The sequence below is a fragment of the Gasterosteus aculeatus genome, chromosome 1, assembly GCF_964276395.1.
Source record: "Gasterosteus aculeatus chromosome 1, fGasAcu3.hap1.1, whole genome shotgun sequence".
Classification (NCBI taxonomy): Eukaryota; Metazoa; Chordata; class Actinopteri; order Perciformes; family Gasterosteidae; genus Gasterosteus; species Gasterosteus aculeatus.
In genome coordinates this window covers 2,504,842-2,521,492 of record NC_135688.1, presented here as the reverse complement: position 1 = coordinate 2,521,492, position 16,651 = coordinate 2,504,842, and the positions used below count along the sequence as shown (strand labels likewise).

Below are 16,651 nucleotides of genomic sequence, written 5' to 3'. Positions count from 1 at the left end.
ATCATTCACTTCACGGGGACCTGAAGTGAATTCAATTTGTGGCCTTTTCACACACGGTGTTATTAGAAAGTCTATTACAGATGCGTGACAACACGCGCCGCGTTCTTCCGTCCACGGACTCATCTGCATCCAGATGCGGCTCGACGGTTCCCATTACGCGGGGCGGGCCGCCGACGCTCGGGTACAGCGGGAGGGAGGAGAAGGAGGAGGCGGGAGGATGAGAGAGAGTGAGAGGGGGGGGGGGGGGGGGGGGCTGAATCCATCTCTCTCCTCCTCCCCGTGTGACGTCACCCGCCCTGGTCCCGGGGTGCGCTGCCGCTCTCCAGTCCCGTCTCGGCGCACAAACCCACTCCGGTCGCCGCCTCGTCGCTTCCACTCAGCCAAGCGGTGCGACGCACGTTACGCTGCTGCGAAGGTGCGCGGCGGACCACCCGGCGTTCCTTCCTCCTCCTCCTCCTCCTCATCCTCTTCTTCATCGCCCTCTCCTCCTTCTACTCCACGCCGCCTGGCTGCTCGTCCCACACAACGGGGAACTGTTTCCACGCTGCCCGAAGAGAGACGGGAGGGAGACCGCGGAGATGCTGAGGACGGCCGGCGTCCTGGTCCTGGCGGCTCTGGCGCTGAGCGCCGCTCGCACCAAAGGTACGGGTAGGTGAAGGGCAACGCGCCCGAGCCGCGCGGCGCGCTCGCAGCTTCCCCGTGAGGGCGCGAACGTGGCCGGAGAGGCTGCAGAGACGCGCGCGTGATTTGCCCGTGTTTATATGTGTTTCTATGTCTCTATGCGCGTGTTTGTCTGGTCTCCGTGCAGAAAGCTTCAGTGTTCACCTGGAATTTATTGGGTCAATGTCACGTGCATTGACGTTACTACATCAGGGTGTCCGGCGCGCGTGCATTCGCGTTGTGTTGTTTGCTTTCTTTCTACTACACTCATGTTTCCTGTCTGAGGGGAATCGCCACTGAAGTTTTTGGGTGGAAACATGCAAAGAAGCAGCCAATTAAATATCATTTAAACCGTGCTGTTTTTTTTTATTGGTGCGCTTGTGGCCAAAGATGATCTTACTGTGGTGAAAACCTCCATTCAACTCCCTTCTGGAGAGAAGACCACAAAGTTAAACCCTTCAAGAGCTAAACAATATGTATATATCTATATCTATAGATATATACACACATATGTCAGTCTGCTGTGAATGCCGGCTTCATGCAGCAGGGCAGCAGACTTCTCCCCCAGGAGGAGGAGGAGGATGTTGTTAAGGCCCTACTTGTCAGCAGCAGCTTCTGCAAATTTACCCAGAAAATTGCTGAATCCATGTGAAACCATATGCATGATATGTAAATCGAGCATTCGTGGGAATTATCAGCGCAATCTAATTTAATTCGCGATTATCTCCTTCCACAACCGTGAATGCTAAATCATCACCAGAGCAAGAGAGAGCGATGCCGTCCAGATGTAACAAATGTGTCCCCCCTGCTGCTGCCCCCCACACCCCTCCCGGGACCGCTCAATTCTCCAGTGAGCTCGGCGTTTCCCGTCGGTAAATGCTGCAACAGGTTTGCTTTGCTCTAATCAACTCCCCATAAACGTAGGCTGCCCCCCCCCCCCCCCCCCCTCCTCCTCCTCCATCCCCCCCTCCCTTTCTCACGCAGCCAAATAACAAGGTGACACCTTGTCAGTTTCAACTGGCAGCCGAGACGCGCTGTGTGACAAGCTGTCCTCCTTGACACGGGAAAGGGCTTCCCGGCTGGTCCCCTGGCCGGATGCAATCTAAGTTGTGTGTGTGTGTGTGTGTGTGTGGAAGGAAAGCACATGCTAATAGACCTGTTCCAACCCGTGACCCCGCCCAGAGGTCAAGCTGTTTCACTTAAACATGGTCCATCACGTGCGTCACAGCGTGCTCGAGGATCTGCGGGAAACCTTTTGGGACATTGCGCGTTGTTGTGTCTGAGGCGTATTTATGTGTGTAATTCTGCAGAGAACCGAGAGAAAGTTGCATCAGAGGAAGGATGTTATTTAAGAAAATATATATTTTTTACTTTTGTAAGCACAGCATGGCTGCGAGGTAAACAAATCACTGCCAAGTCAACGGCAGTGGGAAAACCAGCCACAGCATGGCTCTAATTGATCCCCTCGGGCCGACCGCAGTGCAGTTAAACCAGCAGAAAACAAACGTGTAGAGACTGAAGGAAACGGGAGGATCCGCCTCCACGGGGTAAAGGATCCGCCTCCACGGGGTAAGGGATCCGCCTCCACGTGGTAAGGGATCCGCCTCCACGGGGTAAAGGATCCGCCTCCACGCAGTGAAGGATCCGCCTCCACTGGGTAAAGGATCCGCCTCCACAGGGTAAAGGATCCGCCTCCACGCGGTAAGGGATCCGCCTCCACAGGGTAAAGGATCCGCCTCCACGCAGTGAAGGATCCGCCTCCACTGGGTAAAGGATCCGCCTCCACAGGGTAAAGGATCCGCCTCCACGGGGTAAAGGATCCGCCTCCACGCGGTAAAGGATCTGCCTCCACGAGTTAAAGGATCTGCCTCCACGCGGTAAAGGATCCGCCTCCGCTCAGTTTATCACTAATCGGAGCGCCAACAAAACCCCTTCTGCGTGTTTGTGGGTTTGAGTGGGGGAGGGGGTGAAGGGGTGAGGGGGGGCTGTAGAGTGCAGCCAACGCGTTTACACCTGCAAAGTTTGCAGATGTGCGCTTGGAGGTGAAGTCGTTCACATGCGACCACGTTTGTGCGCTCGGGCTCAGAGGATCTTCTCCGGGCGGCGGGCGGTCACAGCGAGTAGCGGTCCGGCGTTCTTTGTGTCTTTGAGCGGCCACAGACGACCGTACTCGGCGGATCATCGATCGGTTCCCACAAAGCGTTTGAGAGAGACGAGCGGAAATAATTCTGTATCTTTGGTGTCTTTTTGAGGTGTGCTCGGAGAGGGCGGGGAAACGAACGAGGAGGGAAACAAACGCACAAAACATCGGCAGATGGAGTTCGCACAGTTGTCAAGGAATTGTAGATCAAATATCAGTTTAGCAACATTTGACAAAGGGCTTTACACCTCAGCTCCGTCTCCTCCTCCCCAACAAGGCGTTGAGTTGATAACAGTGAATTATTAAGTGTTCTCAGGAGTTCATGAAAATCTCAAATTTCACCTCATTTTTTCGGGGGATGAAAAGTGATGGTAAAAAAAAACTGCGTCAACTATCCTCTTCAAGCCGAGTGCGTCTGGATATTTGGGTCCAACGCACTAAGAAAACAAACCCCATTTCTAGTTTCATGAGCTGAAAGCGCAGTGTGAACGGGGGCAAAGTCCAAAAACTAAAAATGCAGAAAACTCCCTGCAGGTGACCTGTCATTCACGCACTAGGCCCCGCCCTGAAGATCCTTCCTCGTGGTCTATTTCACTCCGAAATGGACGCAGACGCGTGAGCACGGATTGAGAGCATGAGTCACCCGTGGGAGGGTCTGTTCCATCTCCCGTCGTCGCTGCGGCTCCACTCGGTACCCGTCTTCTTCTTCTTCTTCTTCCCGATAATCAGGCCTGTCGGACGTCTCGACGCGCTCTCATGGCCGTCGACAAAGCACGGCGGAGAGACCACTCGTGACACGCAGGCACTGACGCAGGAGCTCTCGAAAGCCCTTCACGAGGACCACCACTCCAGCCGCCCTCTCGTCCACTCGCGCCCGTTTCCCACCAATCACTTACCATCCGGTCCAATCTCACCGGCCGACTCGCTGCTATTTTTCCAGTGCCGGTCGAGGACACATCTGCGAGACGCACAGAAACAGCACTGATGAGCGGCAAAGGGCTACGCACACAGATAGCGCCTGACCCGTCGCTCTCCGCCAGATGGATCCGGCTGACCTCGGAGGAAATGATCTGAAGGAGAAGATGGAGAGAATTGGATGACGAGCGCGAGGGGACGGGGGTCAGGGAGAAAGTTGCAGATCTTTGTCCGAGTGACTCATAAATCTCTCCGCGGTCGACGAGTGGAGCCCCCAGAGAGGAGTGCAGACTTTTATAACGGAAAAGAGTCACCGGTGGACACAGCTCATTGCTGTTCACCATTACGTATTTATAGGGCTGTCAACCGATCTAAATATGAACTCATCAATGGCACATTTTGAAAGGTGTTGTAATTCTATCGCACAGAGCAAATCACGCGGTTTTTACTCATTATGCTATGCTAAGCATAATTGTCATTATCATTTCCCAACATCCTGACTGCATCCCAGTGTCAAGAGGGACAAAAGCAGCGAAAAAGCGCACACAACTCCGTTAGCGCCTCGTGTTAGCTCGTTAGCCAGGCCGGCCGTTACCTACAGGCTTTCCCGCAACACACACAATCTAATCAAATGGATATTTGTATTTTCATCACTAGACATCCAAACTCCTCTCCCTGCGAACCGACGAGCACATCCGCTCCCCTCGCTGATTTAGCCTTAACGATTGTGTTAAGTGCTCATCGCTGGCGTTCTCCTGTCTGTGCTCCATTTCAATTAATCCGTCCATTTCCCCACGAAGGCGACAGTTGTCATCCCATATGTTACCCACTTAGAGGATGAACGGGGGCCTGGCAGAGCTTATTTTCATCCGCACAGACATTCCTGAACACACACACACACACACACGAGCAAATAATAAAAACACAGGCTTCGTCGTCTGTGCCGTCATCACAACGCCGCGGCGCTCCTTTCCCGTTTACTGGGACGCGAGTCGCGGGGGAATTTCCTAAAACAAAAGTATCTATCCAGCTTAATGCGCTGTAATCATGCAGGGTCCGTATAGTTAATGCATGTTGATGCCTCCTAGACGACGCTGAAGGCTCTTACGGAAGCTGCTTCCCTGCTGTTGTCCCGAAGGCAGCGAGGAGTGTTTTTCCTCTTCGTTTTCCCTCCTGCGCCGGATGAAAACCCGTTGGCCGGACCGAGGTTCTGAGCCAGCAGACGTGAAAGGGAAAGAGCCGCCGGCGGCGCTCGCCCAGAGAGCCGCGGCGTGTCGGAGCTCTCCGCTGTGCTGAAAGCGGACTTGGAATTTGCAAATGGGCCGGCGAGCGGGAATACCGGCGGGGAGGCGACAGCCCGTCGCGGGCCGTGATAAGGCAGAGCGGTGATTGACGGGTGGACGGGTCAGCGTGGCCGGGACATTTTAACGGTTAGCTCCTAGCTAAACGCAATGCTAATGGCGGACTGTGTTATGGGATTAAAGGAAGTTCCTTATTTGTTTCTTTATGGATTTAAACTGAATGAGAACTTTGTGGGTGAATTGCTTGTCAGTCAGTCGGGCCTTTGAATGGAGTTCCTTTTGTTAGGCGGTGTAGCCCGCTGCTCCTCCCTGGTTGAAACCAGAGGCTACGTTAGCCTAGCTGACTCGAGCGGTCACCGGTTCAGTTGCATTGTGAGCTGAAATAAGCTGAGTTTTGATATAAAAAACACTGAATCTAAACACAACTGTCACAATAATGTGATTGAGAATATTAAAGTGCTGCTGGCAGCGAGGACTTTGTGAGTGTCGCTGTCTGGCGTCAGGACCACTGAGCATCTAAAATAAACGCCGTCTGAAGAGTACCGACTTGTGGCCTCACCTGCCCGTTACAGAACTCTGCTGCTTTGCGATGTTGGTTTTGGGGGGAGGAAAGGGGGGGGGCCGTTCGTTTTGGCTCACGAAAAGACGGGCGGCTCAAAACTTATTACGGACCGAAGCGATGCGGCGCCCTTCCTCCTGTTTGCTGTGACGCACATGCGCGGGGCGGAGCGGCGCCCGGATGAACAGGTGGGACCGGCTCTGTGTGGACGACCTGTCGTTGATGCGGCATTTTCATCCTCCCGCTGTAACTGGGACACGGACACACAAAGAACTACACACACACACACACACACACACCGCAGACTCCTCCTCCTGCTTCTGCCAAGATGCACCCCAGTTCCCCGTGGCTGTTTCACAGGCTCAGTAATTGCATTTCCAAACGCGTGTGTGTGTGTTTGTGTGTGTGTGTTTACCTGCGTCTGGGTTGTTTAATGCGTCCCCGTGTGTTTTGGGAGGAACCTGCTCAGTGTTCCCATCTCCCTCCCCGGAGAAGAGGAAGAAGAAGGAGAAGGAGATACTGAGCCCAACGAGCGTCAGTAGTCACCGAGAAGCAAAAGTCACAGTTGCTTTTCAGAGCTGCATGTCGTTGGTGGTGATTCAGACCAGCTGCTGCTATAGCTCCTCCCCTTTCATCCTGCAGACCGCAGCCCCTCCGTGGTACCCGGGAGGAGGATCTGGGTCAGCGTGTACCTCCTCACCCCCCCCCACTCCTCCCCCCTATTGTTCGTCCTCTGGTCCTTCTCACCATTCTCCCTGTCTGTTCCTTGTCTTGCCTTTGTCTCATCCTGGAGGCAATGATATCACACATTCAATCTCTCTTCTTTTTTTGTTTTTTTGGTATTTTTTCAATCTGCGATTCACATCTTTTTCCGTGCTCCCGCGCTGGGATCTCCCCGGTGTAGCGTCAGCGTGGAGGTAATTACCGATGGCGAGGCTTAGCATGTCTTATCACACTGTCCCCGCCCCCCCCTCTTCCTCTCACAATCGCCGTCTCCTCTTCCTCTCCCTCTTGCAGGGCCCGCCTCCTTCTTCCAGGACCCCAATGGGGATTCTTCTTTTTGGAAAGGCATCGGGTTAAGGGCGTTTGAAAACCATCTGACTTTGTGATTTTGTGGATTTTTATTAGAGCAAACGTATCACGCAGAGTCGATCAATAATATTCATGATAACCATCCTGCTATGGAACCACACACACAACTTAAAGATATGATATATATATATATATATATATATATATATATATATAAACTCATGCATGTAAACAAGAGTTGTGTGTGTGCAGAAAACCAATTTTATTCACAATTAATTCCCGTCACATGCACACTCGTACTTGTTCCGGCATCGCGTGCTGGAAGCTAATAATAGCGTCGTGAATAATTAAGGTGCGTGTTCATTCGTTTAACACTCAAAAGTGGTTGGCAGGTGACACACACACAAACACACACACACACACACAAACACACTCTCTGTCTCCTTCACTCTCTCTGACCTCTATTTGAATATCTTGTCACTTAGACACAATGCATGTGAACAAGTTTGTGTGTGTGTGTGTGAGAAGGTTACTAATGTGTTCACAATATTATTTAATCATAAATTCCCCTGTGGTTCCCTCCCTACTGCCGTCTCACACTTTTTTGGCAACTACGGTGTTGTATGAGGACGCGGGTGTGTGTGTTTGTGTGTGTGTTTGTGTGTGTGTGCGTGCCTTTGGCCTCTGGCCCCTGGAGTTCTCATTACGGTGAGAGTAGAAAGCTGAGTCCGGCACTAACATCTGTCCGGGAGAGTGAGGGATGGGGGGGGCGGTGGGGGGGGGGGGGGGGGGCACCATGAAGCCCGCCTTGGTAAACGGTTCAACATTCTAACATTACACGGCAAAAAAAACGTTGTCTGTAGAAAATAAAAAAAGATGAAATCCACGACGAAGCAGCAAGAACTCTGAATAGACACCAAAGAAGAAGAAGAAGAAGAAGGAGCAAGGCGGTCCCTCGCCAACGGGCCGAGTCCATCTGTGCGCACGCTTTTAATCGTTATTCCTCGTGCTCGAGCGGCGACACGCGAAGGCTTTGTGGAGCGAAAGACGCCGAAGTCCTTCTGGCTTCTCTCGGCGCCAGATGGGGAGACGAGGGAGACGCCGATGAAACGAAATCCCCTCCAACGCGTTGGTGCGCACAAGCTCGCAAATGACTACACACTTTTAATATTTAAAGAATTTGAATAATATAACTACTAATACGACAACACTTGAGACTCCGTGTTTCTGTTCATTTGATGAAATGAGATCTTGGATTTTTTTCTTCTTCTTTTATTCATCGGGGCCGAAGAAATTCCTCGGTTCATATTCATGATGTGTTCATTGCCTGTGGTGTTGCACCGCTGCGGTTTGGGAGCTGCTGCCTTGCTCGAGGACACAATGCCGCTGGTTGGCTTGTGCTTATTTATGATGTGGTTAGTTATTGAAAACTGACATCGCCAAATATCCCACGAAATAAGAAAGCACCTGCTGGTAGCGACACGTGGGCGTAGCTACGTTGGCATTAACATCCTGCTATCGCGGCCTCCACCCTTCTGGGACGAGCTTCCGCGATAAGAGCAGCTGCCGCTGGTGGAGGTTGTAACGGATACAGCGGGCGCCTGGAGCCGGAGTGGAAGGACGCTGTTGCCTCAAATATCACCGAATACTAAAGGTTGAAAAATACAGAACCGCAGGGGGTCAGACACCACCCCACAACCGCCATTATCGCGAGGGTGAAGGGCGCGAGCGTTCCTCCGTGCTGTCACCTGCGCTAAAGGAGATTTTAAAACATTCCCTCCGCAGCGGCTGAACGCGTCTCATTTTGCCGTCTCGGTTTCTCGCGCCGCCGTATATATTGAGCCGATATGAGACGATCTATCTCTGCCTCGTGAATGCAGAGAAACATCTACCTTCTAATCCCTCACCGCATTTTCAAAATCACACTTTAATGCTCCTGGAAAACGCACAGCTGCTGCCTCCGCTCCTCTTCTCACACACACACACACACACACACACAGACACACACACACACACACACACGTGCAGCATTTACATATCAGAGACCTTTACTTTTATGTCTCTAAACAAATAGATTATGCAGCCGTGTGCCATTTCCCAGGTGGTATTTCTAAGCACTCGAGTGCTGCCCACCTGATGCTAAAACATATATATAATGGCTGTGTGTGTGTGTGTGTGTGTGTGTGTGTGTGACAGACCAACAATCGACCTTGCTGCCGGTGAGTCTCCCTCCATCCGTTTGAACGGAGGCGCTTGTCCCCTGCTGTCAAGATGGCGGAGCACCTTCTGGCATCGCTCCTCCACCTGCGCTCCTCACTTCTTTTCATTTACCTTTACCTCCAGGTGGCGCCTCCCCCTCTGAGCGCACGCCGGGCGGGTCCGAGCGCTTCGTCGGGACTTGTCCCGGGGGGGGGGGGGGGGGAGGGGAAGCGCTCCGGGGGTCTCCGGCTGGGTTTTGTATGCAATCGGCGACAGCGGCGGACAATATGCGAGCGCCTGACTGACAGGTGGGAATTAGAATAGGAAGAGCGGTGGAGCCGGATGAAAGGGAGACGGGGAGGGGGAGACGGGGAGGGGGAGACGCGTCGGGGAAAATTGGACGGAGATTTCAGTTGAATCACATTTAAAGATGCAATCTGACGCATTTTCTTATGAATGGATGTTTGGAATGAACAGAAGAACCGTTCTTCTCCTGACATTCATCATTCGCCAACAGACCGCTGGGCAGGAAAATAACTTCCAGCCTCTTTATCAAACTGCCGGAGCTACTTTTAAGTCTAAATGCCAACGAGGAAGTTTGGACCTTTTAAAACAATCACCACAAATCACTCCGCGTACAGAAGCCCCTCGATGTCGGGCGACCGCGTCCCTTTTCAAACCTCCATGTCGAGTTACAGGAGGAAAAAAAAACGCACACGTGACGAGCTCCAACCACGGCGCCGATGCATCCCGGGGAGTAGGGGAGCATTCCCAGCATGCACTGGGGGCGAGGCGGCACGGCGCTCTCTTCATCGAAAGTATGCGGCTTCTTTTTTTAAACAAGGGCTTCGTTTACTGCAGCAAGTTGGTGCACGAATTCAAATGTAACAACAACACGTTCTTCTTCATTCATCTGCAATAAATAAAAGGAGTGGTTCCAAATGTGGGAGCGAGAGGAACGGATCAATCTACTTGCAAAAAGGGGGGGCGACTGCATCCGTGAGAATGTGCCTTGAAGGCGCAGAACAAATTGGAAGTGTTGAAGCGCTCTTGTTGCGTGAGATGCGGACGGATTCGGAAGTAGGGCGCGCTTGTTTTTCTTCCGTTTGGTGCGATCCTGACGGGCGGGTCGGCTGGATTACCTTTTCTGTTTTTCCAGCGCTCCCTCCACTCGAGTCCCCGGGAAACAAACCCCCGGCTTTGTTAGCTCTTCCTTCATCCCAGCTTGTTTTTGTTTGTCCCGTGTCCTCCCGGGCCTCCGGCGCCGGTATCAGCGCCGGAGACGGATTACAAAAAAAGGAAAAGAAGCCTTTGCTCTGTGACACCGTGGAAAGAGCTTTTGATGTGAGAGCATTTGGAATGAAGGAATAATCACACTTCTAACGCCTGAAACCCGGTTAAAGCAAACGCACGCAGTTCAACGCGAGATTTCATGTCTCTGTCCGTCCCCTCGCAGTCGCCGCAGAACTTTATTGTTTACCGCGGAATAGAAGCTCTTTATCATTTGCAGTGCAGTCATTACACTCCCCCGTTTTTCCTCGAAGAGAACTCGAGGTGTCAACGAACTAATGCGGTTAATAAAGCGCCGCCGGAGGTCGAGGGAGGACATTTAATAGCCGAGAGGATTTGAGCTGCTGGCCGAGAGATTAGGATGCGGCGTTTTACTGTGCGCTTCATTCCGTGTCCTCTCCGTCCCGTCTCCTGGGTTTATGGACAGGGAGCTGTCCACAAAGAGCGATGGGCGGAGGTTTGGGGGGCGCGCACGAGGTTATATATTACATGTGTGTGTTTTCCATCCCAGGGGTTCAACCGATGCAGGTTTTTCAAGGTTGATCCTGACAGATCTGGGTTTTTTTTTTAGGCCAGTATTCAATTCGAATCCGAATCCTTCTTGTGCCTCCACGTCATTCGGGCCGGACAGCGCGACCACCGCGGCGGTTGCCGGGGGGGGCAGCGAGCCGGCTCCCTGGAATTGGAATGCAGCCGTGTGTGTGTGTGTGTGTGTGGGCGGCTGGCCGGCTAGCAATCTGTCGCTTGTTTACACTTTATATATCACTCTGTGGGTGCTGTAAATCTCCATCGGGTCCGTCCATAACTATCGCCCTCGCGTTTGGGATGCATCTGCTCTCTCTCCCCCCCTCTCTCTCTGTCGCTCTCATCCTGCCGTATCTTGTATCGTCCTATAAATCACAATTTGACACACTTGCGGTTTCGTGTAACGTGCGCTGGATCCCTCCCTCCTTTGGACATCCTTTCCACTTCGAAGGCCCGCGAGGCTGAAATCGCCATTGATCCGCGTATTGGAGGGCGTGATGCTGCCATTGGTGAAGTGACGTCAAAAACAAAACCAAAAGAAGAACAATCCTTTCTGGCCGGCGGGCCCGGAGGCGCCGCCTACCCCATCGATCCGCCACTTAAGGTGTCACTTTTCCCGCCATCGATCCGAGCGCCCCCCGAAATCTGGCCGACAACCTGAAATCAAAGCGGAGGGGGAGAAAGCTTTTGATCCCGACCGCTAAATAGGCCGCGCCTCCTTAACTGGCACACTTGGCGGGTCATCGGGGGGCCGCGGCTGTTATGGCGGAGAGCACGCGCGGCTCGCGGAGCACCGTCTTGCCAAATGACAGCGATGGCTCCAACGGAAAAATCAATGCCCTTCCGTCCCCGTCGGGGCGAGGGCCTCTAAAAGCATTTTCTGTCCCGCTTTTCGGCTGCGTTTATTAATCTTTCAGCAGCTCACTCTGGTGTCCCTCTCTATCTTAACATCTGGGACGAGGCTTAAGTGGGGGACGAGCCGCCCACTCTTTCACTAGATAAAAAAAAAAAAAAGGAAGAGGCTCAGCGAAACCGGGTCCTCGGCTTTCGGCGTTTCCAACCACGCAGCCTTTCTTTGGGGATATGCAAGGTGTTCATTCTCTGCCAGTAAATTGCAAAATGAGATCAGGGAAAATTGCTGCCATCGTTCGTCAAGTCCTCCCCGCCGTGAAGGAGTGTCTGCTCGAGGTCCGGCTCCGGACGCCGGACGCCGGCCCATTGGCTGCTTGATTCAGCCGGTGATGGAGGTGTTATTCGCCGTAGCAGTGAGGCTGAGTCGCAGCAGATTGTGTGGAATACGAGGGATTTTCTCAGCTCACGGGTCGACCGAGAGACAAAATAATCCCTCGACAAGAGCAATATGGAGGAAATCCTGTACGGGGGGGGGGGGCATGTTTACTCGGAGAGACCAATCCCACCACCTCCATCGCTGCTGAGGCTTTTATTCTCTTCTTACAGGAATGAACTTGGTGTTTTTAAAGATGATTTCCCTCCTGGCCGGCGATGTTTGATGTACACCAATTCCAGGCGTGAAGGGAAAGATAAACATTTGCGTTGCTGGAAAGAACAGGGGGTCGAACCACCAACCGGCAAAAATGTGAAAAGCCGTGGGTTAAAAATGCAATGGAAGTTGCTTTGGATAAAAGCGTCAGCCAAATGACCTGCGATGTCTATTTGAGGAGAGTCAGGCTACGCGCGGGGCGTTCGCACTTCAACACTTACTCTTTAATTACCGTTGACTATTTCTGAAGGCGAGAGTCGTCAAAGGCATTTATATGTTCAGAACTAATAACTGTTATATCTCATCGCCAGTTGGTTGAAGGCACCAATCGACCAAATTCGATGACATTTGAGTCCTTGTCTTGCCAGCTTCTGCGCTAATTGCTCTACGAAATAGGCGTTCAGAAAGAATACGGGGCAGCGGCTCCGCCAACCCTGCTCTCAGAAAGGAGCGAAAGACGAAGGGACTTCAAGATACCCTTCAACCGCCCGACAGGCACTTCGCCTCGAATACTTGAGGATCCGCCTCGCCTGTCAGGGAGCACCGGTTGAAGAGAGAGAGAGCAAACGTCCACCTGAAGGGGTTTCGGGCGGACTGAGCGCATTAATCAGCGCGGTGCACTCCTGCTGCAGCAGTAGCACACCTCCACCCGTTTGATTGATTTAATGACAGGACATTAAGCGGCGCAGAGAAACCGCTCAATGTCCCTCTCACGCTTTCCCTGCAAACTAATGCCGCTCGCGATGATCTCTATTTGATGTTATTACCCGGATAATGATGTCATTATACCCGGGGTGAACCCCTCCTTAAGTCACAGCCAGATTCGGCGAGGGTGGCTCCTCCATCTCCGGCATATTCAAACCTCGAGTGTTTGGTTTAACCGCCGAGCGAGGAGCGGTGGGAGTATATATTCCTCCCCTTGGCCCAGTGAAGTCGCTGCTGGTGTTTTTTTGTTTTTTTTTGCAAATAGCACGCGCCAGGTCACTGATGGGCTGTTTGTGTTCCCGTGGCCGTGGCAGCGGTGATGCTGTGGGGATGGCGGGGGGGTCTTGGGGATACTGCCGGGGCCCCCGGGGGGGACGGAGAGAACAAACTGTTTTGTTATTGTCCGACTAAAAATAAAAACCTCTGACCTTGACAGAATGAAGAGGAGACGCGTGTGTGTGTTTTTCGATGGAGGGGATTGAGACAGGAAGTGAGGAAAGATTAAGCGATAATTGAGTTGTTATTGAGGAAAAGGGGTCTGGAACACGATGAGAATTGTGTGACCTCCTACTGTACGAACTGCAGCTTGTTGTTGTGCCCCAAACGGTTCCCTCGGCCTTGTGAGACAAAAATAAACTAATTTTAGAGCACCTGCAAAAGGATGAAATGCAGCCGTACCTGCGCTGCCGAGCGAACAGCGCGCGGCGCCTGTGTGCAGTGTGCATGTAAAATCTGCAAACATTTGCCATGAATTATTTAATAATGGTCCTCATTGAAAAACTTTCAAAATTAGCAACACCGCCGAAAAATAATGCACCATAATGAATTTCTTTTGTATGCTGGAAGGATCCAGCCCGTTGCATGAGGGCGTGTTAGCAATCAGGAATTAGGAACATTTATTATCAAAACATGTCAAACATGCAAGGAATTTGACTTGGCGGGGTTGGTGCATAACATCAGACAGTAAGACAATGGACAACGAGACAGATAAGACAACATAGTGCAAGAGGAATTTAAATGTGAGGTCTTGGTATTGGTGGAACTGCGTCCTTCCTAAAAATCTACCACCAGCTCCACTGTCTTCGGTGCGTTGAGCTCCAGGTTGAAACGCTGACAGCCACAGCCACTCAGAGCTTGACTGACGGCGCCGGAGGACACGCGCGGCGGAGTAGGGCGACTGAATAGCGGTGAAATAGGGACATGGTGTAGGGTATGGCAGAGAGGGAAAGTGCCGGAGCTTCTTTCATGTTACAAACTGAAGCTCATTATGTGCAGTCGCTCTTTCTTGGCTCGCTCGCCCATTCGCGCCTAATGCAGCCTTCAAAGTCAAATGGAAAACCGGGTTGCTGTGAGTTGGAGGGACCGTAATGATGTCATCCGTCTCCTGCCACCACTGACAGGAGGATGAATTTGCCGCGGCGCTGTTTACGAAGGCTGTACAGATGTTGGTTAAAGTTTTATGGCTCTTGATTAACAAGTGGAAGATTAATTGGATCCGCCGTCGTCTCTTTTTGTTGTGCGTTCGTGCGTCTGATTGTGTTCGCGAGCGACTCGACGCTTGAACGTCATAAATTGAACCGGCGAGGCCCTTGTCATTTTTAATAACGTACATCATCGGCGGCGGCGCGACGTGAACTCCCCTCTCCCCAGTTATGAACAACGTACTCCCTCTAATGTCGGAATGGAGTTCAGCTCAAGACATTAACACGGAAAAGATGGTTTCTGCGAGGGGATTATTAACCCAAAGACAGTGTGAAACTAATCTAAAGCGTGATGAATCGTTGCACCGTAGCCAAACGGGGGCCTCCGTCCTCGCTCTGAGCCGTCGGGGGTGCAAAAGGGGCCGCGGGGATAATAGGCCGGCTTCCCGCGTTAACGTGAAACCGCGGCGTTCTCCTCCCTCTGCTCGGTCGGGCCCACAAAGAAAACCGGCCACACTTTTGTAATGTGATAAGTGGAACGTGGTTTGAGAATGAAGGAAGTGCGATATGTGCTCTGCAGTAATTGGGGCCTACGGAGGGAAGACTTAGCGCTCAGCGCCAGACCATTCCCACGGCGACCAGATTTCTGCCTCTTCTTCCTCCCCACGACGAAGAGGTTTCATTGCACCGCTTAACAATGAAAAAGGGTTAGGAAACTCTCGGGGAAACGTTTCACCGGCGCAAAGAAAAGCTTTCCACTTCCTGTGTCACCACTCGACAAACTGCACTACACGTACCTGAGTACAGAGGAGGAGGGACAGCCGCAGACAGCCGGGGCAAAAACTCAACATCTGGACCGGGGCAATATTTACAGAATATATTAGTCCAGTAGCGCCATTAGACGGGATCCATAATGGAGTAGAGCTCGTCCAACGGGGCGAACCTCTGTGGAAATTCGGGATATAGATGATGTTTAGCATTTCAAACAAAGACCAGGGGGCTTCTGCGTCGTGTGTGTGTGTGTGTGTGTGTGTGTGTGTGTCTGTGTGTGTGTGTGTGTGTGAGGGAGCAAAGCAGATGCTTTTTGTAATGGAAAGCAGGGTATGAATATTCCGAATGTGACGTGGGAGACGTTTAACAGAACCAAACTAAAAGGGTTCACGGGTCCATTTGTTCTCCCCGGATGGTCCTGAGAGGATGGATTAATTCTGTGTTGTATGGAATTATACGACGTGTGAAGTATTTGTCTTATTTAGACAGCAATTCGTACTCGTTTTTGTGTACTTGTACATTGTTAATGTTACACTCAGACGTAAATATGACTTAGCCCATTGACTTTAGCTACGCTAGCTGAGCTGCGCCACAGGTCTGATGTTTTAAGTCAAGGGGTAATCTGTAAAAAATAGGGCTGTCAATAGATTTTTTTTAAAATGACAAATTAATCGCACATTTTGAAATTCATTAATCCCGATTAATGGCGATTAATGAATGTTGTTACAATGTCGTTTTTAATTAATGTGAGACTAAGTAACGAGTAATCACTTTAGATAACATGTATTTTAGACACTGTTTAATTGTTCATATTATTTGAAACACAAAACTACACACATTTGACTTCCGGAAGTAAACAAAGGTACGTTAACTACGTCTAAAATGTTTTGTGGCATTAATCTTGACCACATTAATCGCGGAGATCAATGTGTTGCAGCCCAAGTAAAAGTACGTACTGTACGTATACACTATTAGTACTTCATGTGTGGCGTGAATCACAAACAAACAGCGTGATTTATATTCCCACCAGACGGACCTTGAAATGTTTACAACTCTGCTTAATTATCTGGATTGCAACAACGGGCTCATTGGCAGACGTGCTTAATAAAAGATGTAGTTATGTTGTGACATGCTGGTTTGTCTGATGGGCTCGGAACCCATGATGAAATGAAATCAGAGTAAATGGCTGTTTTTAATTAAGTGAAATGGCGTGCCACTTTGTGAAGGCTCTCGGGTGCTGAAGGCCGCGGTCGTTCTTTATTGAAACGGTCCGTGTTATAACACGATATTTAAATCCATCCTCGGAGTCGGATCCATTTCCACTGATTCACAACACCGAGCGCGCCGCCCCTTATCTGAACTAATTAAACACTCTAAGATATTGCTGGATTCCCCCGCCAGCCGCGCTGCCGGTACCAGCCGGAGCAGCCACCGCGTCTTTACCTTCCACCAGTCACTACCTGTGGCCGCCAGCAGGCCACGCTGGGAGGTGTGGTGGATGTGACTCGGAGCGACGGGACGCCAGCTCCTTCGGAGGAGAGTGAGAAAGCGAGATTGTGGCGGTAAAAAGGTCATCCACCCCCCCGGTTAGCTGCAGACGGGAGAACCGGGTGTCCGTTGGCGCCTCATCGC

The 16,651-nt window shown here is 51.5% G+C and overlaps 1 protein-coding gene across 1 annotated transcript in view; it reads left to right on the top strand.

The window, feature by feature from the left end:
- Positions 1-284: 284 nt before the first annotated feature.
- The window catches only part of LOC120828740 (calsyntenin-2), a 128,468-nt gene continuing 112,101 nt past the window's right edge, over positions 285-16,651 (top strand). The window contains exon 1 of the mRNA XM_078107278.1: positions 285-642. Coding sequence (XP_077963404.1) covers positions 579-642 — 64 coding nt within the window. The 5' untranslated portion in view covers positions 285-578. The remainder of the gene's footprint in view (positions 643-16,651) is intronic.